The following is an 18,180-nucleotide window of genomic DNA, read 5'->3' as shown; positions in this document are numbered from 1 at the left end:
TGTGTGAAAAAAGATGAAAACGTTTGCTTAAAACAGCTTCTTTCCAGAAATGGCCGGATGAGATTCTCAGATCAATTAATTAGCTATTAGCAGCCTGTTCACAGGAGCTTGTAAATTAGTTAATGTTTTTTTTCTTCCTAACCTCTATTACTGCCTAGTATGGGTCATCAGATAGACCACTGTATTAACTTCAGCATCTGCTGCATTTGTTGTAGATTTAATATCAGAAAGTGGCACTTTATGATGTTTAAATAAACAAATAATCTAGAAACTTTGTCATTATCAGCGTTTACTCCTATGTATTATTTTCTTATTTTCTGATGTGTACTGTGTCAGTATTTCAAACTGACTTAAGCAAAAGCAATATATTATAAACATACTGTATGATATGTTGACAAAAGAGAAATCAATTTCTTTCAATCATATTTTATTTATCATATTATGCGTTCTAAGTGTAAAATAATCAATGAGAGAGAACACACGCACAGCAGCATTGCTTAACTGTTAACATTATCTGCACTCAATCTTATTAATGGGCAAAAAATTCATAAATCATATTGGTAACTTTCCAATATTGCATAGTACACAAAAGCAATACAGGATGTTTAGACTGCTAGGTAAAAATTTTCACAGATGTAAAAAGCTCCTTACAGATTACATAATTGACATTTCTAATTTTCAGTTAAATTCAGAACGACAAGATAAAAATGTGTTTCTTTCAAGTGTTTACAATGAGCAGGTTTACAATAATCAGGGTCCATTAAGGCTCATGGACCTTCAGTCTCCAAACTGCTGTATTCCAGTACCTAAGCCTCTACTTGTAACGCTGGTACTGTACCTCTGTGACAATTTGAACTCGCACTCACCAGTTTGGAACATTAACACACATTGAATATAAACATTGACTGGCAAGGGTGTTGTCCTTTACCATGAATGTAGTACTGGAGTTAAAAAAACAATTACATGATGGGTTGGTATATGTCTTTGGCTGATATTACTACTTTAAGTGGGCAGCTGCGTCAGTGTGCGTAGTCTGCAAAGAAACAAGTAATAGGTTTATTCCATGCTGAAAAGAGAAGAGAGAAAACACAGCGTTCTGGCTGTGAAGTCTTGGCTATGAAGAAGGCTTCTCACACCTGAAGAAGGCCACAAGGGCGAAACTTCTCTTTTCAGCATGGAATAAACCTATTACTTGTTCCTTTGCATCACTACTTTAATGTTAGCGAATGGTATTTTCATTTTTATTGTGATTAATGCTCCCAAATATCATGATGCTTTACTATAGTGAATCCAAATCCTACTTTACATTGCTCCTGTAGCAATATTTAAAATGACAATATTGCTTATGCAAATCAAAAGTTAGAATTCAAAGTTTTCTTAATGATGTTCATAATGATCAGCCCTGTAGAACAGTGAGTTTTCAATGGTGCTGTAGGTCATATACATTTTTTATTTTTTAGGCTAGGTTGCAGAGTGAGACCCTTATTTTTGTTTATTGTCTGCCTGTATGTATTTGTTTTTGTTTTTTGTGTGGTTTTTTAATATGTTTTTTTTAATGTTTTTGTCATCTTTCAAATTTCAAAACTCCTTGAATAAAAAACATAAAAAAGAGCCCAGGCAGCTGCTTCAATTGCTATTGTACATAAACTATAATGTAGGGTGAAGCTCTTATGTTTTCAGTACTCTTCTCTAGTATCCAGGATGGTACATCTGAGCTGAGACACAGCACTTAGCTATATTCATGGAAACTGGATAGAAGAGAAAAAAAGTGGATGTTTCCTTTTTTCTGCTGATCAGACATTCCCTGAATTAAATTCCCACTTCTTAAAAACACACTGTAGTGCATGAAGCTTCTTTCTTCAGCTGTGTTTTGAAACAGGGAAGTAGTGGCGCAGGGTGGAAAAGGCATGACTAATTATTTGGCTTGTGAAATTCAGGTGTAGCACAGAAAATATTTTAAACAGAATCTTCTTGCATATTGCTTATATTGCTTCACCGGAACAAAGTGAATTAATGCACAGAAGACAGCTCACTCACGTTGTCAGAACAGGTTCCAGCTAGTTCTGGACTAGACATGCCCTACTTGTACAGAGTGTATTGGGCTCAGACATCTGTGGCTGATTGCAGAACGCGACTTACCTCCCAGTTGATAAAAATATAACAAGAATGCAATTACACCTCAACTCTTGGGTCATAGACCTGTCAATATGAGACAATATTTTGTAAAAGGAGATTTTAATCTACAAGAATTAGGCTGTTGTTTTCATTCTTTCAGTTGTTCTGGTTGTGATTTTTGTTGAAAGCCACGTAAGACAACATTCACTGTTCGTGTAATAAAAGAACCAGAGATTTACTCAGTTGGTCAATATGATGTCACTACCTACAGTATGTTACGTTAAACAAATGTTTCCTAAGCTGTATACATGTGCCATCTGTCTGTTTCTTCAGGTATTTATATCTTTTACTGATAAAGCTAAAGTGCATTTATGACTTTGCTCATGATGTAATTCTTCTTTGCTGTCGTGGAGGAAAAACTGAGTAAATGGATAATGTTTTTATGTTTCTGTCTTAGACAGACTGTTTATTTATAAATATATAGTATCTTATTTTCAAATACATATTAATCTTTGTGTAGTAAGCTGCACAGTTCACAATAACATCATTTTTAGCGCTGAATTTCAGTCTACGTCTCTAATAATACTCAGGAGTACTTGGGAACTCCATGATTAGTATCAATAAACAACAAAGTGTGTCCTCTTTTTCTGCATCACGGGATAATGACTTCATTGCCTGTTTTATCAATCAGTGCTGAAGTACAATTAGATATAGTTCAAGGCACGCCTTACTCAGAAAGGGGCAATAAGTAAGACTTTTGCAAGAACAGGACAAATCTCTTGACTACAATGGCATTTAAAGGATTCAGTTCTGATTCAGCGTGCTCCCTTGGACTCTATTTACAGTGAATTTTCTCAATCGGTACGCAGAACACTGACACAGGAAATGCGTAACAAGTGCGAGATAGTTGTGTAGCAGCGGCCGGTAAACCTTATTCAGAAAGTTGCAATATCTAACTTGGCTCTGTTGTAATCAAACAATCAAGTAATGAGACACACACCCTGTGAGGTGTTTTCCTGACTACTGAGGTCTTGCTGACCTTCAATGACTGTAGAAATACTATACCTCTGTTTGATTGCTGTGCGTCTTCCATGAATTAAAGTCCTTTAATTTCTTTTATCTTTGCATGTCTGAAATTCTAGAGGAAGCAATTCACCTGCTTCCACTAGTCATGTAGTCATGAGCAGAAACATTCAATTCAAGGAAGAAAAGAAATGTTGTAATAATTTAACATGTATTTCACTCATTTCATCCCGATTGCTCCAAACTGAGCCCGGTAACGAAAACTGCGACAATCACTACCTTAATGTATACATGACTGAAAAAAGTTTTGAAAAAGTACAGATCTCTGACAGTGATGAGGAAGCCAAATGTACTGCAAAAACAACAGACCGTGAAAATACAACATTAACAAAATTAAGTGTATTGGAAAACATAGAAAAGCATTAAAATGCTTTATGTTTTTAACCAAAACATAGTTAATCCTCTTAACTGACAACTGGACATTTAATAGCACTTGAAGCCATTATCTGTTCAAATCCCTCTGCTCTGTTAGGAAGGATGAAAAAGCACAGGCCCAGCATACTGTTTTACCATCCATCAGGGCTGGCCTTGAAAGACTGACCCAATTGCATTCTATTTTTTTAAATGTGTGCACAGTGTGATTTGATCATAGTAATTCCATTCTTTCACACCGAACTGTGGTGCTACAATCCACTATGGCTCCCGACTGTGAAATCATGCAGCGTAAAATTACTCTTTCTATTTATACCACCTGCCAGCCCCAGAGAGAGATGGAGCCGCAGAAATAGCAGGTGCCAGTAGCTTCTTTTAACATCAGCATCAACAGCAGTAAAATTAGAACGGTGACGCAGACCTGCGTCTGCACTCAAGCCCTGAGGGAGGAAGCAGACAACGTCTGCCTGGAGAAAACAAATTAAAAGTCAGGAAAAAAAAAATCCTGGCCTTTCAGGTGAGCTTGAGTGGGAGGTGGAATTAACTTCTCTTTTGGATGCCTGGGAACGTTACCAAACTTTAAAATATTCTGCAGGTTCCTTCTCACCTCTGAACAGAGAAGCAACAGATCTCCACACAGAGACAATCAGTGCTCGGGATATTGACCATTTCCTTCCCTGACGTTAGATAGTGATTAATGCAGGTGCACCTTGCAGGACACTATCTTTGTTCTCATCACTGACACCTGACTATAAAGAAACAGATGTAAGTGAGGATACACTGTATTTCACATGTGCAATATCTTGTCATGATTTGTCTCAAAAAACTCCATAAACAAAACAATTAGGTGGCCAGCGTCTTATAATCCCCTGTGTCTGAAAAAGATCAGTTACCCTCATGTCCGTTAACAAGAAAACAGGAGAGTCTGTCATTCCTCGGCCATGTTTTAGAATAAGCAACCTTTGGTATGAAGAGAGCAGTAAGTCATTTTACTAGTTAATATGGTCTGCAAGAATCAGGGTGACTGTGGAACCAATTGAGAAAAGCACAAAGCGGGGTTCGAGCAGTGATTTGCAGTGAGAACAACGGACTAAGCGAAACTAATCTGTGGAAGTGTTTGGATTTCATCTTGGTTTGCTTCTTAAGCATCTCAGGAGGGAGGTATCCCTGGCAACAGGACAACTCAGACTTGATGTAACTGGGTAATCCATAAACTAGCAGCAGAATACCACTCTGCTTTCCTTTAAAAATGAAGATAATAAGATCTTCAGCTATTATTTACAGAGTACTTACAGAACCAGATATTATATTCCAGAGAGCTCCCTCTGAATTGGTTGGATTCTAAAATCTTTTTGATCATTTGTTTTACACGCCAGTTTTGCAATTTCCCTCACGGGGTCAATAAAGTATCTATCAATCTAGTTTTTGAAATACCAATGCTGGAAATACAATTGTCTTAATTAAACAGGATTTAAAAATTGTCATTTAAATAAGAAGTTGTTTTAACACTTATTGCTGGTCAGAACATAGACTGGGTGTTGGATCACTTGTTTAAAAACCTTAGAAATATGACAAACCCCTTCTGCTGTTACTAGGAATCAAACCACCTGTTTTCATAGGTCAATATTAATAAAAATAAATAATAAAAAAAACAGTATTCATCATCAATCAGAAAAAAAAATGACCTGCAAGGCAATTCAGACAGAAAGAAGGAATTGATTCTGCACAGGTGTCTTCAAGGCCACTACATAGCAAAGGCACACTTTTACATTTCACATGACGATACCTTATAGAATGTGATAAGGAATATAAAATCACATCTTCAATTGCAACCGAACATTAAGTATTCCGCGTGCAAAAATGATACAATCACGATCATTTGTACATTTGCAAAAATATAAAATTGCAAAATTGTCACGGTATCTTTAATTATTTTTGCAAACGTCTGAGGTCACATGATGATTTCGAGGCATATCTAGATGATAATAAGTGAATTTGCCACACTGGGCCGAAATAGATCGTGTCTGAAATTTGTAAAACTGTCGCGTATTCTCTGATGGCATTTTACCCTGTCTACCCTGTCTAATGTTCGACCAATCCTACTAAGACGTTATACCAGACGTTTATGTTAATAAATGCATTTCGCCTCCCAGTCAAAGTCGGCGCTGTTGCTGGTGCATTTTGCTGTTAGTTGAGCCATTAAGTATAGCATTACGCTGCATTAACTCGCCCTTTCGGTTTGGTATCCGGCTCTCAGTAGCTATGGTTCGGGTTTCGGCGTTGCTGGTTCTCCCGATCCTCTTTGGATCGGCTTTATCCATCTCTTTCTATTTACCAGTAAATTCTCGAAAATGCTTGCGGGAAGAGATACACAAAGACGTGTTGGTCACCGGTGAATACGAGGTTACGGAGCAGCCCAACACCAAAACCAACCTGAAGGTGAGCCCAATAGGGCGAATGCAGATGGAGGAAAGACCGAGGATGTGTGTGCAGGCCTGGGGTAAAATAAGTATCTCTGTGGCTTAAAGGAGGAGTCCTGGGCAGTTAAATGATCTTTTACAGCGGTCTGGGGGAAGTCTGCGGCGAACAGTTTCTTGTGTGTTCAACAAAAAGAAAAAAAACAAACCGTAAAAATGCTGAAAGATAAGCTGTCGTGCTGGCTGACAAGGCCTCGTACGTTTATTATAGATAGTCCCGATTTTTTTAAAAACTTGAGAAGCGCGATTGCACTGTACGTTTTAGTATGTGAAATGCAAAAAAAAAGGAAGAAAATGGTTAAATTTTATTTTGCAATTGCAGTGTGGGTTTGGGTCGTCTGGTCTCGGTACGCGAGTTCCTTTCATTCAGATAGTTACACGTCACTTAAAACGAGTTCCACGTACGGACAGCACTTCATGTTTAAATTAACGGTTCACCCTCCTACGGTTAATCTGTCCACCCACGATGAGAATGCCATTAACTTTAGTTACCTTGTATAAACATTTGGATGAAATAATTTTAAAATTCTGTGTTTGAAAGGTTTACAACAACATCGACTGGTATGTTTTGCACTGTGGGGGGAAAAAAAAACGTTTGCAGAAATGTAATTAATAGCGCCATGTATCATTAAAAAATACTATCTTAAATTTAACGATGTGAATACAGCTCAAGGTATTGTTAGAAATCCTCCCCCCAAGAAGCGTTAGGAATATTGTTTGATGCAGAGAAATAGAAAGATGATTGCACTTTTCTTGTTTTACTTTTTAAAATATTTCAACTTAATCCTCACGTTGACAGTTGGCTCTGTCGTCTGAAGTAATTTCATTTGTGAAAAGTGAAATCAACGTTATAGAAACATATGATTGACACATTTAGTTTGTTCTTTATTAGCATTTGTTGGAATAAATCAACTTTATTTTATATAGTGCCTTTAAAGGTGGATTCTCAAAGCACTTTACAGATTTACAACAAAAAATACTCAAGATGTATACAATGAAACTGTAGAATGAGAGGAAACAACAGATGTATACTGAATATGGTAGGAGCAAAGGGGTATATAACAGAACCAGTCAGATAAAAGCCCTTCTAAAGAAGAAGGTTTTGGGTCTGGATTTGAAGGTTTTAAGAGAAGGTGACTCTGATATCCTTGGGGATAGAGTTCGAGAGCTTTGAGGGATAACAGGAGAAGGCCTTGTCACCCTATAGAGTGTTTAGAAGAGCGAAGGTTGTGAGGTGGGGAGTAGGGCGATAGTAGCTCAGACAGGTACTGAGGTGCCACGCCATGCAGAGCCTTAGGGGTGAGCATGAGGAGTTTGAAGGATTTGTAACAGTATAACACTCAGGTCATGTCTTCTTTAGATTTAAAAAAAAATGCAACAAAAAGGTGGAGTCTACAATTTTTTTTTTAAGTGCAAAAACCGCATTCAGGTCTTGTTCTGTTGCTTATTATGTTTGCTGGATGTGAATTGAAAGTTTGGTTGATAAATGACCGTGCTCTTACCTCACGTGTAAGCAAATCAAACATGCATGCTTTAAAATAATTCGCTATCGCTTTTTTGTACCTGCATGTTAAATGGCCTGATCCTTCACACAGGAGTGAGCCTTGAATTTTGCTGACAGGTGTGGCTTATTGCTCTTGGCTTCTTCTGTGTGCGGGCATGGGTTCAAATTCGAATTGATTTGCATGTGCTGCTCATCGCATCTCTGCTACTTGCTATCCATGATTGCCAGTCAGACTTGATCTTCTCAGCTCGTTTGCAGAAACTGTCATCCTTAAAGTCTAGGAGGATCACAGTCATGGGATCTGGAATGAAATAGACAGCAATTGATAGAGGGGGCGATTAGCTGTATCCTTATGATCCATTCAGAAATTTTGTTAGCAAGTACCTGCAATCTTCTGTCTGTTGTGTAAGCAAGTTAGAATGGCTGCAGACTTCGAGTGAGAAGAGGATTAAATACGGTCAGTGTAGCAGTTTACAGCATCTAAACCTGTGACTTCTGTCGTGTAACTTTCTGTGTTTCTATGCAAGTAGAAAACTGATACATAAGCAGAAACGCCGTTTTAGAAAGTACTTTCAGTTCTGTTGAAGTCTTCTGAAAACGCAGCCATCGTCAGTGCATGAACACTGTGCTGTTCCCTTTCCTTTCTCCTGTGCAGATCACCGACTCATCCGGCCACATCTTGTATTCGAAAGAAGATGCATCGAAAGGGAAGTTTGCCTTCACCACAGAGGATTACGACATGTTTGAAGTTTGTTTTGAGAGTAAATTCCCCATGGGTACGTGTGGATCAGGCTCATTTTTCATTTTGTCGTTTTTTTTTTGGGCCAAGATGCCCCTGAAAGTTGTTCATGCTGCTCAATTGTTAATCAAGAGATTAATAAATCTATGCAAATAAATATTATGAAATTGAAAAATGTAAGGGTCAGCGCAGTTTTGGCTGTTGGGTGCAAAACTCAGAAATGAGATAGCTGGAATTGCTTTTAAACAAGACATCGTGGATGTTTTTTATTTCCTTCCCTGTCTACCTGTCCAGGTGTAGTTTTCCTGTTTTGAAATTCAAATTAAAGAGCATAGTGAAGTTTAAAAAAAATGTGAAGAGGACTTCCGATCCATCAGATCAGTCCCGACTTACTCAAGTTTTACTTGCATACATAAAATTATGTGAGTTTTACTATGGCAAATCTGACCTTTTTTATTTCCAGTTTTATCTGCTTTGTCGCATATTCGGCTCTTCGAAGATTTAGAGAGGGTGTTTGCTTAAAGGGTGTTCTCCAAGTGTGCTGTTCTCCTGGGATCCAGCCTGGCTGTGTCGAGTGGGGCTGCAGAAGGCAGGGTCGAGGGATGGGAGTGGGAGCTGGAGGCTGGGATTGGGAGAGAGTGGGTGGAATACGGAGCGGGGGTTAGATTTAGTGGGGGTGGTCATTTCCCGGAATGCTTGGTGCCTTCACAATAAATCTTTTCATTCTGGTTCCAGGAACTGGGCGGGTCCCAGACCAGCTGGTCAATTTAGACATGAAGCATGGCGTGGAGGCTAAGAATTACGAGGAGGTAAGTGATGAGAGAGGGAGGGCCAGCGCAGAAGTGGAGGGTACGGGAACTGCCAGTGTTGCTTGCTCTTAATTCTGTTGCCTTTTGATCTTTCTGCTGAGGTCTGGCACGGATTTATGCTAGCATTCTTCTCGTGCAGCAGTCATGAGCAAACGGGCACATGCCATTTTACACTTATTTTAGGAACGAAAGTGCTCTGCTGTAGCTTTTAAGACAGACATCCAATTCACCTGAGGGAGCGTAATCTTCAGAAGTGCTTGTAATCTTCTGCAGCGCTGTTACAGAACAGAAGATGCCCTCCTCCTCCGCGCACTTATTTTATGTTCACAGGAAGATCTTAAATGGTTTCAGCTGTGACTGTGCTAATCAGTATCATACGTTTCAGTGGCAAGCAGGATATGTAGCCTCCCTGGCGATGGAAAATAAACTGTAGCTTGACCAGCAACCAGTATGGTTTTTACCACTTCAGTGCCTATTTTTTCAATTAAATCTGAGGGTTTAGAAGACTTTTTTCTGCTTTTTGGAAGGTGTTCCAAACGTTAGTATAATTATGGTCTCTTAACATTTTTTTGAGACTGAAGTTTCAGTTTTTAACAGTTAATTTTAATATCGTACAGTTTTTTTTTTCTCTATCACACATGTAATAGTAGGGCATACATAATTGGAACAAGGTGTTTTTTGAAGGATTAGTATTTCAGAGTGAAATCTCTGTAAAAACAGCGTGAGGAGGGGCAGTGGTTACATAGCAATATTAAATACTCCTAACAGAAAAAGTGATGTGCTTTTGTTTCCAGAGTTGCGTCAGTGTCAGAATAGTTTAAAGTGCTATACACTTTGTGAGTTTATTAAAAGTTTTTTTTCTTTTTGGACAGTGCATTGTTTGACAAAGTTTAAATTTTAGGTTTAATTGCTTTTAAGTGTTCTCCTTGTACATGGGCAAGAAAAACGCCTGTTAAAAGGACTACACAGCTGTTGGTTCTCTTCATTGTTTACATACCAAGTCGAAATGGAAGGCATGGACTTCTTAACTGTGTTTAATACTTTCTTCAATAGTTGGAATATTTCAGTGGTCCTCCTGCGTGACTCAGCCAGTAAAGGCTGAGTTACGTGATCAAGGGAGTCAGATGAGAAGCCTGTATTGTGTCACTGGCCAATTGTAATTGGGATTTCCCAGGTGGAGCTTAGGGCAGGTTTTTTGGTACCTGAATGTCCCTGGGGCCTCCCAGGTGACCCAAGGTCGTCAACTTGCCCTTTGATATGAGGGGCACATCTTTCCTCCCATCAGCGCTGAACCTCTGAGATGGGGCTGTGTTGCCTGTGATGTGTTAAAACATGGAACAGCGAAGGGCTGTTCCAAATCGGGTGGGTATGACAAAAACAATTGGTCATTCTACATTTTAGGAAATACTTATAGTTTTATGTAAGTAATATAAACTTTTTTCACATTTATGTATACATCTCAGTGCTTTAGAGCTTTGTGAGGCGTTGTAGGCAATACCTCCAGACTTAAGGACAAAGAACTAATCTTTTGGAGGTATGTTTATTGGCATTCATGAAGAAACACCAGCGTCTTCAGATTTAAACATGTTATAAGTTATTATACAGGCAACACCTTGAGATTCTAGGTAGCTCCCAGCATGTGTGGGGATGTGTTTTTCAAGGGGTGATCGCTCATAATAGGCGCTTAGTGGTCAGTGAAAAGGTGGGAGACTAATTTCAGGCCAGTAACACCTTCTGCCTCTTTCTGTTATTCAGTTTGTCTCGCTTCTCGTTCCTGGCAGTGACAGGTATAGAATTCTTCTGCAGCATTCTTCAGGCCAAGCTAATAGTTGGCACTGAAGTAGTGGCAGGACTAACGAACCTTCCTGTCGGCTCGCTGTATGTGTGTGTGTGGGGGCACTGCCGTCTGCATACCAGACGAATTGTGTTAAGCGCGTCTGCTAACAGCTGCAACGTGTCCATTTATATTTGTGAGAAACACTGACATCTGCTGGAAGGATTTTATTCAGCTTGAACATAGATGTAGTGGACATGTTTTGAGTTTCAAAACTTACTTAGTGACTTTTTTTGTTTTACTCTACAAAGACATTGTCTGTCCTGTGACAGTCTGAACCTGGCAGCAGGTGTTTGGAAAGCGAGGTGCACAGGAGTGGGTTTGTCAAATCCAGTCTGTGCCTCTGTCTCCGCCCTCAGATCGCCAAGGTGGAGAAGCTGAAGCCGCTGGAGGTGGAGCTCCGTCGGCTGGAAGACCTGTCCGAGTCCATCGTGAACGACTTTGCGTACATGAAGAAACGAGAGGAGGAGATGAGGGATACGAATGGTAAGGATCCAGACGCCTGAGAAATAAAAGCATGAAATCCAAAATGTAAATGTAGTCCCTGATCTTTAATTCTAGGTGATCCTTCCAGACAGGATAATGCGAGAAGCAGAAACATTGTGCATAGCTCAGGCTAACAACACCTGTGTTAAATAAATAGCTAACATAGTCATTTGATCACCATGTGCCATAGGCCTTTACTTTAGTTTCACATTGTGCCTGTATTGTATGTTTCCTGAATGGTAAATGATAAGTTTTTAGTACCTCTGTTGCACTGAAACAGATTTCAGTGTATCGCAAAACATTTTATTGTTCAGTTTTCGAATAGGAAAAGACCATCATTGTATGCCACAGAAATGGCAGATTGTATCTTATTGCTGCACGTACTGTTTGTTTTTGCAGAGTCCACCAACACCCGGGTTCTGTACTTCAGCATCTTTTCCATGTGCTGCCTGATTGGTCTGGCCACATGGCAGGTCTTCTACCTGCGACGCTTCTTCAAGGCGAAGAAGCTCATCGAGTAACAATTTTCTGCTTCATTTGGGAACAGGCAAATGGATGGGCTCTTTGTCGATTCAACAGGAGAAGAGCTGGAGCATTCAATAATCTAGTATGGGGGAGATAATTGAAGGGATTCTCAAACAGCTGGTGTAATGTTATTCTGAAGAGGATTATACTTACCACTGAAATGCTTTTTTTCCACTCTCTTGTCAAGTCAGTGTCACAGAGTAACATCATTTCAGACATGATGTTTTATACATTTTGTTTTGTAAATATTGTTTTCAGAAATTTCTATGACTGAAAGAAAATGACTCCTGGGTATAAGGAATTTCTTAAAAGAAATTCTCTTCAAAGTTATCTTCTTTCAAAATTAAAATTCCCATCAATGTTTTAATCTAGTGTCAATTGCAGAATTTATTGTGAATACAAAAAGGTCATATTAGGGATTTGTTATGCAATTGGAGTATCATTATCTGTACTATTCCTTTTTTCTGTAAAGTACTTTTCCCCCCTATATATTTACCCCTCCCTAGAAGTTTACATTTGTAGACTCTATTAGTGAGATCCAAAGTCAAATCAAACTAGAACACTTTTGTAGTTTAAGTACAAATTTTGGAAGCTGAATGTTGCTAGAACTGTTGACAAAATTCAGTCCTCTGACGTTCTTGGGAACATTTTCACATCGGGGTTTTTACTTGTTTCAGAATAATTGTACATAGGTTTAAATACTTTACACGTCAGATGATTCAGCATAAGTTATTTGGGTTCTTGGGAGGTACATTATGCTTAATTGTATAATTCTTGCAAATGAAGCCTAAAACTTAATTTAGAATAACCCCTACCCAATTTTTAAGTCCTAGATTATAATAGTGAGACAGAAAATGCAGCTTACAGCTACTATAGGCTTGTGGTCTTTTGCTCCATAAAGGGTAAATTGTCTTTCTTGGGCAGAGTTTTCTTTTCCTCCCTGTGGCTGTGGGAATCGGTCCTGTGGGTAATTCTGTTTTAAACAGTGAAGGATATTTTCACTGTGGATAATTGATTGATTTGATTTGACCATTTTAAATAAAAAAATCTTAAACTTTATTCCTTGTTTTTTTTTATATACCTACATGAAAATGGATTTATACTTTTTAAGGATTTTCTTTCAAGAAATGGATTGCCATTTCTATACAAATAACATTTAGAAACATTAGCTTTTCTGTTGATCTGAATAAATTCATAAGCTTACTGTACACTAGAGCTAGCTTTAAAAATAATGCAGAATCTATTATCACTGCAGAAGAATTTCAGATGTCAGATTTTTCAAATATATCTGGTATATATCTTGCCCTTTTAAGTGTTATATACTATAACAATGAGACTGAAATAGACTGAAATATAATTATAATTGAAAATATAATATGTAATGTGGTTTTTGCGTTTTAATCATAGGCGAAAAGATTAAACAGAAGTCTAAGTGTTTCTCTATGATTCACAATATGAATTTTAGATATCGCATCTAACGAAACTGCCATTGATTTCGTGACGTCTGTTGAAGAGATGTCATGAACATTTCAGTTATCTTCTGCAATTTTCATTAAACTGCTAAAGTTTTCTATTTCAAACAGTTTTACAACTAAGCGTTTTCGTAAATAACCATGTTCCTCTGCTGTGCTGAGCACGAGTAAAGCCAAACGATGCTTGTCGACTTGGTTGCAATAGCCTGCTCTGAGGTAGGTTGCTCTGCGCTCAAATGTTCTGTAGAAAATGAGAAAAGTACACAGAAGTAAAAAATAGCAAGAAGAACAGTTTTCATTATTGTGCCAGTTAATGCTGTTGGGGCCAGGCAGATATGCTAAATATGAGGTTAACGAAGAGCAGTCGTGACTTCCGGTACCCGGTAGTAATATGACCTGGAAGTGTTCTCCTGTATTTCATTCCGTGCGGTGGACAGTTGTCTGACGAGAATAGTTCCTACCACTTCTCCTGGTGCTTAGAAAGTTAACAAGCGCCTCTCGTCGCAACTGCGGGCGAAGAAGATGCCGGGAGCGGATAAAGAAACCGATCTTTCCGAACGGCTGGAAGCTTTCCTGTCGGACCTGAAGCGGGGAGGCAGCGGCTCTGGGCCGCCGCGGGGATCGGGAGAAACTGCCCGAGAAACAGCGGCTTTGCTCCGCAAGATAACAGCCCAAGCCCGCTGGAGCAGCGCAGGTCAGAGCCCGAAAAGCAGAGCGCTGTGGCAGGGAGTAGCCTGCAAGGCATATCGGGGATTTGGGGCCCGGGCTGAATATGGATATTCGGTTTTTTTTTATCTCACATAATATTTTTAATGCGAGAACGATCCCGAGGAGTTGATATTTCAGACGAGTTGGATGCGTCATTCTTAGCGTAAACGTTGAGGCACAACGTGTATTGCATCTGTGTTACACGCGCCCTTGTGTCTGTGTATTTTTTTTAAATCATTGTAACACATGCGTTTCTAATGTGTGTAGGCGATCTCATGGAAATCATACGCAAAGAAGGTAGGAGGATGACAGCTGCCCAGCCTTCAGAGACCACCGTGGGTAACATGGTGCGGAGAGTGTTAAAAATCATCAGAGAGGAGTACGCCAGGTGAGGCCGGGGGAGGGTCGTAGGCTCACTGACAGCCCCCGAGCTGCGCACCGATGTGGGAGCTCGCTGCATCTGTACGTGCATGGCTGTGCGTCATCTTACGAGGCGTTAAGCATAAACTCTTACACAATGAGAGGGGGGAGAGTGTGCAGCTGACCCGCGAGGAAACGTGGAATTCTGTACACGACGAGTTGTTCGTGATAGAGCGTGAGTGCAAGGCAATGGGAAAAGTAAAGTTTGTAGGATGGATTCTTGAAAACCAAAACAAAGAAATACATTTTGCGCAGTTCTCACCAGAACATTCAATCTAAAACAGGTCAAGGGCATTAAGTAGACACTGACGTTACCAGGGCAGCATTTTTTAACAATGCAATGATAGAATCATTTTCCCATTAGATGATTCATTGGGAATCTTTAAATATGAAATATTGCATAGAATCATCTTTGAAGTGGTGCTAAAAAGCAGCAGAGAAAGAACATGTGGAGCAATCAGTTGTCCCACTTAAATTTCAGTGCATTTTATTATGTTTTATGATCATATGGATATCACATTTCAAGCATTAGAGGGCAGCTGGCACCAGTAAAGTGGTATTTGACTTTAGGCTGCCATTGTGCCACAAACAAGAGACTTCACTCCGGGCGTACTTATATTGAAATAAAATATTGTTATTTCAATCATAACTGAAATAACAATATTTCAGTTAATGATTGATGCTGTTGTATTATACAGTGAGTCGGACACTTAAGATGGGCTCCCTTGCATAATGGGTAGAATATTTGTAAAGTTAAACCTTTTTCTGTAAACCTGATGTGCATCCCTGTGTAAATTCTGGAAGCAGTAGCCCCAAACATTATGTCCTGACATGCGTTTCTCACCTGCCCTCCTGTGGGAAGGTGTGTTCCAGCACGGATGAGAGAACCTTTTCTCCCGGTTCTGTCGTCAGGTCCCGCGGCAGCAGTGAGGAGACTGACCAGCAGGAGTCGCTGCATAAACTCCTGACCACGGGGGGCCTGAGTGAGGAGAACTTCAGGCAGCACTTCCCCCCTCTCAAAGCCAATGTGATAGAGGCCATCAACGAGCTCCTCACAGAGCTGGGTACGGCAGCCTGAATCGGGGATCTCCAGCCGCAGTTTGTTGGACGCCACTAAATCGCCAGTTCTGAAAACTGCGCGCAGTGTCCAGGGAGCTCTGTGGGGAGTTCAGTACACGTTGTATGAATTTCCAGTCTTGGAAACGGGTTTTGTTGTCATTATCAACTTTTCTAATCGAGAATTTCCTAACTGTCCCCGTGCACTTGGACTAAAGGATAGATGATGCCTCTCGCAGTGGCAGAAACTGCTCTGGTTGGCTGGTCTTCTTTGGGAAGTGTTGGTGTTAAGTTGGGAGCCTCCAGCATCCCCTGTCCCAGGCATCAGTGAATGCTCTCCTCTCTCTGTAATGATCATGTGGAGTTTTGTGTTGCCGAGTTCCATGGGGCTGGATCTGAGGCACTAGGTGGGCTTGGAGAACTGCTGCTGAAATAGTTAATCCCGTATTTCCCCGAGCCTGTGCCGCAGTTGTCTGATATAAGGGTAAGGTCCTTTGGGTGGAGACTTGCAAACAGTAATGATGAGGCGGGGTGGAGGGTCTGTTGTCTTATACAGTTCCATTCTGGTTGTTCTGTTTTGTGGAGATTTTAAACAAAAAAAAAAAAAAGAAAAGAAAACTCTTGGCCTTTTTAAGTCCGGTGTTAAAAATAAAAGAAGTGAGAGCAAGGCCGGGACTCCAGGCTCGGCTGAGAAAGGACCTGTGTTTTTCCTCTTGCCCAGAGGGGACCACGGACAACATCGCCATGCAGGCGCTGGAGCACATCCACTCCAACGAGGTCATCATGACGATCGGCCGCTCCCGCACGGTGGAGGCCTTCCTGAAGGACGCGGCGCGGAAGCGCAGCTTCCACGTCATCGTGGCCGAGTGCGCGCCCTTCTGTCAGGTACACCGCTCCGGGGCAGCGCGGAGCCGCCGCGTACGGTTGCCTTCTCGAATTCCGGACGCTGGGGGGCGAAGCAGAAGCGTCACCTGTCATCTCTCCCTCCCTCCTGCTTTCCCCCAGGGCCATGAAATGGCAACCAGTCTAGCCGAGGCGGAGATTGAAACGACCGTCATTACAGACGCCGCAATATTTGCTGTGATGTCCCGCGTCAACAAGGTAAAAAGAACACCGACCCTGGAGACTGAACACCTGCAGTGTTATAGCTGTATTCTTTCATGGTTTATAACACTGCTTCAGCCAGTTCCTGGCAGCACTCTTTAATTCCAGGCGAGATGTTCCCTCCCTGTGTGGACGTGTGAAGTGTGCTGTTGTTCTTGCCAGGTCATCATCGGCACACAGACTGTGTTGGCCAACGGCGGTCTGAGGGCGGTCAACGGGACTCACACCCTGGCTCTCGCGGCGAAGCACCACTCTACACCTCTCATTGTGTGCGCTCCCATGTTCAAGCTGTCTCCACAGGTATGGCGGAACCGCAGGTCTCTAGCTGTCGGTGCAAGTTCCTGTGAAAGTGTTTTCATTCTGTACTTCCAGGCCTGTTTTTAATCAAGCCCCAAGTGAATGGAACACATCGGCTCCATTATCAGAAACTTGCTATTTCCTGAAGAGGGCTGATGCAGCCTAGAGCTTGTTCCTGAGGTTTAGGGCACAAGGGAAGGACTGGTGCTCAGGACTGACCCTCCCATCTCCTTCTTGACTGCCCCAGGCAGGACACCAGCCCTTTGCAGGACCACGGAGAAAGGGGATAGTTTAGATTAGCCGCTCAGTCCTGTTCAGCAGGTGGGAGGAAGTTGAGGCATCAGGAAAACACCCATGTGAATACGTGGTGAACGTGCAAGCTTCACATAGACAGATACACAGGCCAGAGCCCAGAACCTGCAGCTGTGAAATTCACCACCATGCCACACAAGAGAATTAAAATGATTTTTTTTTCAGTTTCCAAATGAAGAGGACACATTCCACAAATTTGTATCTCCACAGGAGGTGTTGCCCTTTACAGAAGGTACTTTTTACTGTTTCACACACAGTATGAATGCCGAACAAAAGTTGAAGAATAAGACAAAAGTAGAATGTTGCCATTTACTTGCATCTCTAATGCTTTTATTACAAATTACTCCAGCCTTTGAAATATCTGTGTCTAGAAGGCCCTATAGACTTGTTTTTTATATCAACCGTTTACAAGTTTGCGTTTGTACTGTTAGAGAGGCTGAATGACATAAATGTAGCATCATTTGAACTGTGTATCATTTGGATTTTTGCCTTATGGTAGATAGCTTATGTAGTATAAACATACAGTATATTAACCATTTGTAAACATTATTAATAGTGTTTAAAATACGAATAATCATTATTTGGCATTGCTAACCTATAAAGTAGCATTTGCTTTATGTCTAATTTAAAATCTGCTTTTGTTTTCCAGGTGAAATTCTATCAAAAGTAAATGTGCACTGCCCAGTCTTTGACTATGTGCCTCCTGAACTCATCACTTTGTTCATTTCCAATATTGGGGGGAATGCTCCATCCTATATCTACCGCTTGATGAGTGAACTTTACCACCCTGAAGATCATGAACTGTGATTTCTGACATTATTTAACATTAAATATTTAATCAATAACTCTGTATTCATGTCTTGAATA

At 40.6% G+C, this 18,180-nt stretch overlaps 2 protein-coding genes across 2 annotated transcripts; both read left to right on the top strand.

The window, feature by feature from the left end:
* The first annotated feature begins 5,724 nt into the window (after positions 1 to 5,724).
* On the top strand, positions 5,725 to 13,009 carry tmed10 (transmembrane p24 trafficking protein 10). The gene is made up of 5 exons (XM_088924476.1): positions 5,725 to 6,009; positions 8,207 to 8,327; positions 9,026 to 9,099; positions 11,293 to 11,419; positions 11,819 to 13,009. Exons 1-5 carry the CDS (start codon positions 5,833 to 5,835, stop codon positions 11,938 to 11,940), a joined length of 621 nt encoding a protein of 206 aa, XP_088780602.1. The 5' UTR covers positions 5,725 to 5,832; the 3' UTR covers positions 11,941 to 13,009.
* Positions 13,010 to 13,862: 853 nt separating this feature from the next.
* eif2b2 (eukaryotic translation initiation factor 2B, subunit 2 beta) lies at positions 13,863 to 18,155 on the top strand. The gene is made up of 8 exons (XM_088924866.1): positions 13,863 to 14,110; positions 14,392 to 14,512; positions 15,457 to 15,608; positions 16,322 to 16,485; positions 16,606 to 16,701; positions 16,867 to 17,004; positions 17,479 to 17,545; positions 17,963 to 18,155. Exons 1-8 carry the CDS (start codon positions 13,939 to 13,941, stop codon positions 18,118 to 18,120), a joined length of 1,068 nt encoding a protein of 355 aa, XP_088780992.1. The 5' UTR covers positions 13,863 to 13,938; the 3' UTR covers positions 18,121 to 18,155.
* The last annotated feature ends 25 nt before the right edge of the window (positions 18,156 to 18,180 follow it).

Source organism: Atractosteus spatula, chromosome 9 (assembly GCF_055471065.1).
Source record: "Atractosteus spatula isolate fAtrSpa1 chromosome 9, fAtrSpa1.hap1, whole genome shotgun sequence".
Classification (NCBI taxonomy): domain Eukaryota; kingdom Metazoa; phylum Chordata; class Actinopteri; order Semionotiformes; family Lepisosteidae; genus Atractosteus; species Atractosteus spatula.
This window is presented reverse-complemented; position numbering and strand designations above follow the sequence as displayed.

Excerpts from the sequence above, each read along its gene's own strand:
- eif2b2 (XM_088924866.1), top strand. The coding sequence starts at position 13,939 with ATGCCGGGAGCGGATAAAGAAACCGATCTTTCCGAACGGCTGGAAGCT. Across the intron at positions 14,513-15,456 it reads ATCAGAGAGGAGTACGCCAG|GTCCCGCGGCAGCAGTGAGG; the intron begins GTGAGGCCGGGG and ends TTCTGTCGTCAG. Across the intron at positions 17,546-17,962 it reads GGTGTTGCCCTTTACAGAAG|GTGAAATTCTATCAAAAGTA; the intron begins GTACTTTTTACT and ends TTTGTTTTCCAG.
- tmed10 (XM_088924476.1), top strand. The coding sequence starts at position 5,833 with ATGGTTCGGGTTTCGGCGTTGCTGGTTCTCCCGATCCTCTTTGGATCG. Across the intron at positions 8,328-9,025 it reads TGAGAGTAAATTCCCCATGG|GAACTGGGCGGGTCCCAGAC; the intron begins GTACGTGTGGAT and ends TTCTGGTTCCAG. Across the intron at positions 11,420-11,818 it reads GGAGATGAGGGATACGAATG|AGTCCACCAACACCCGGGTT; the intron begins GTAAGGATCCAG and ends TTGTTTTTGCAG.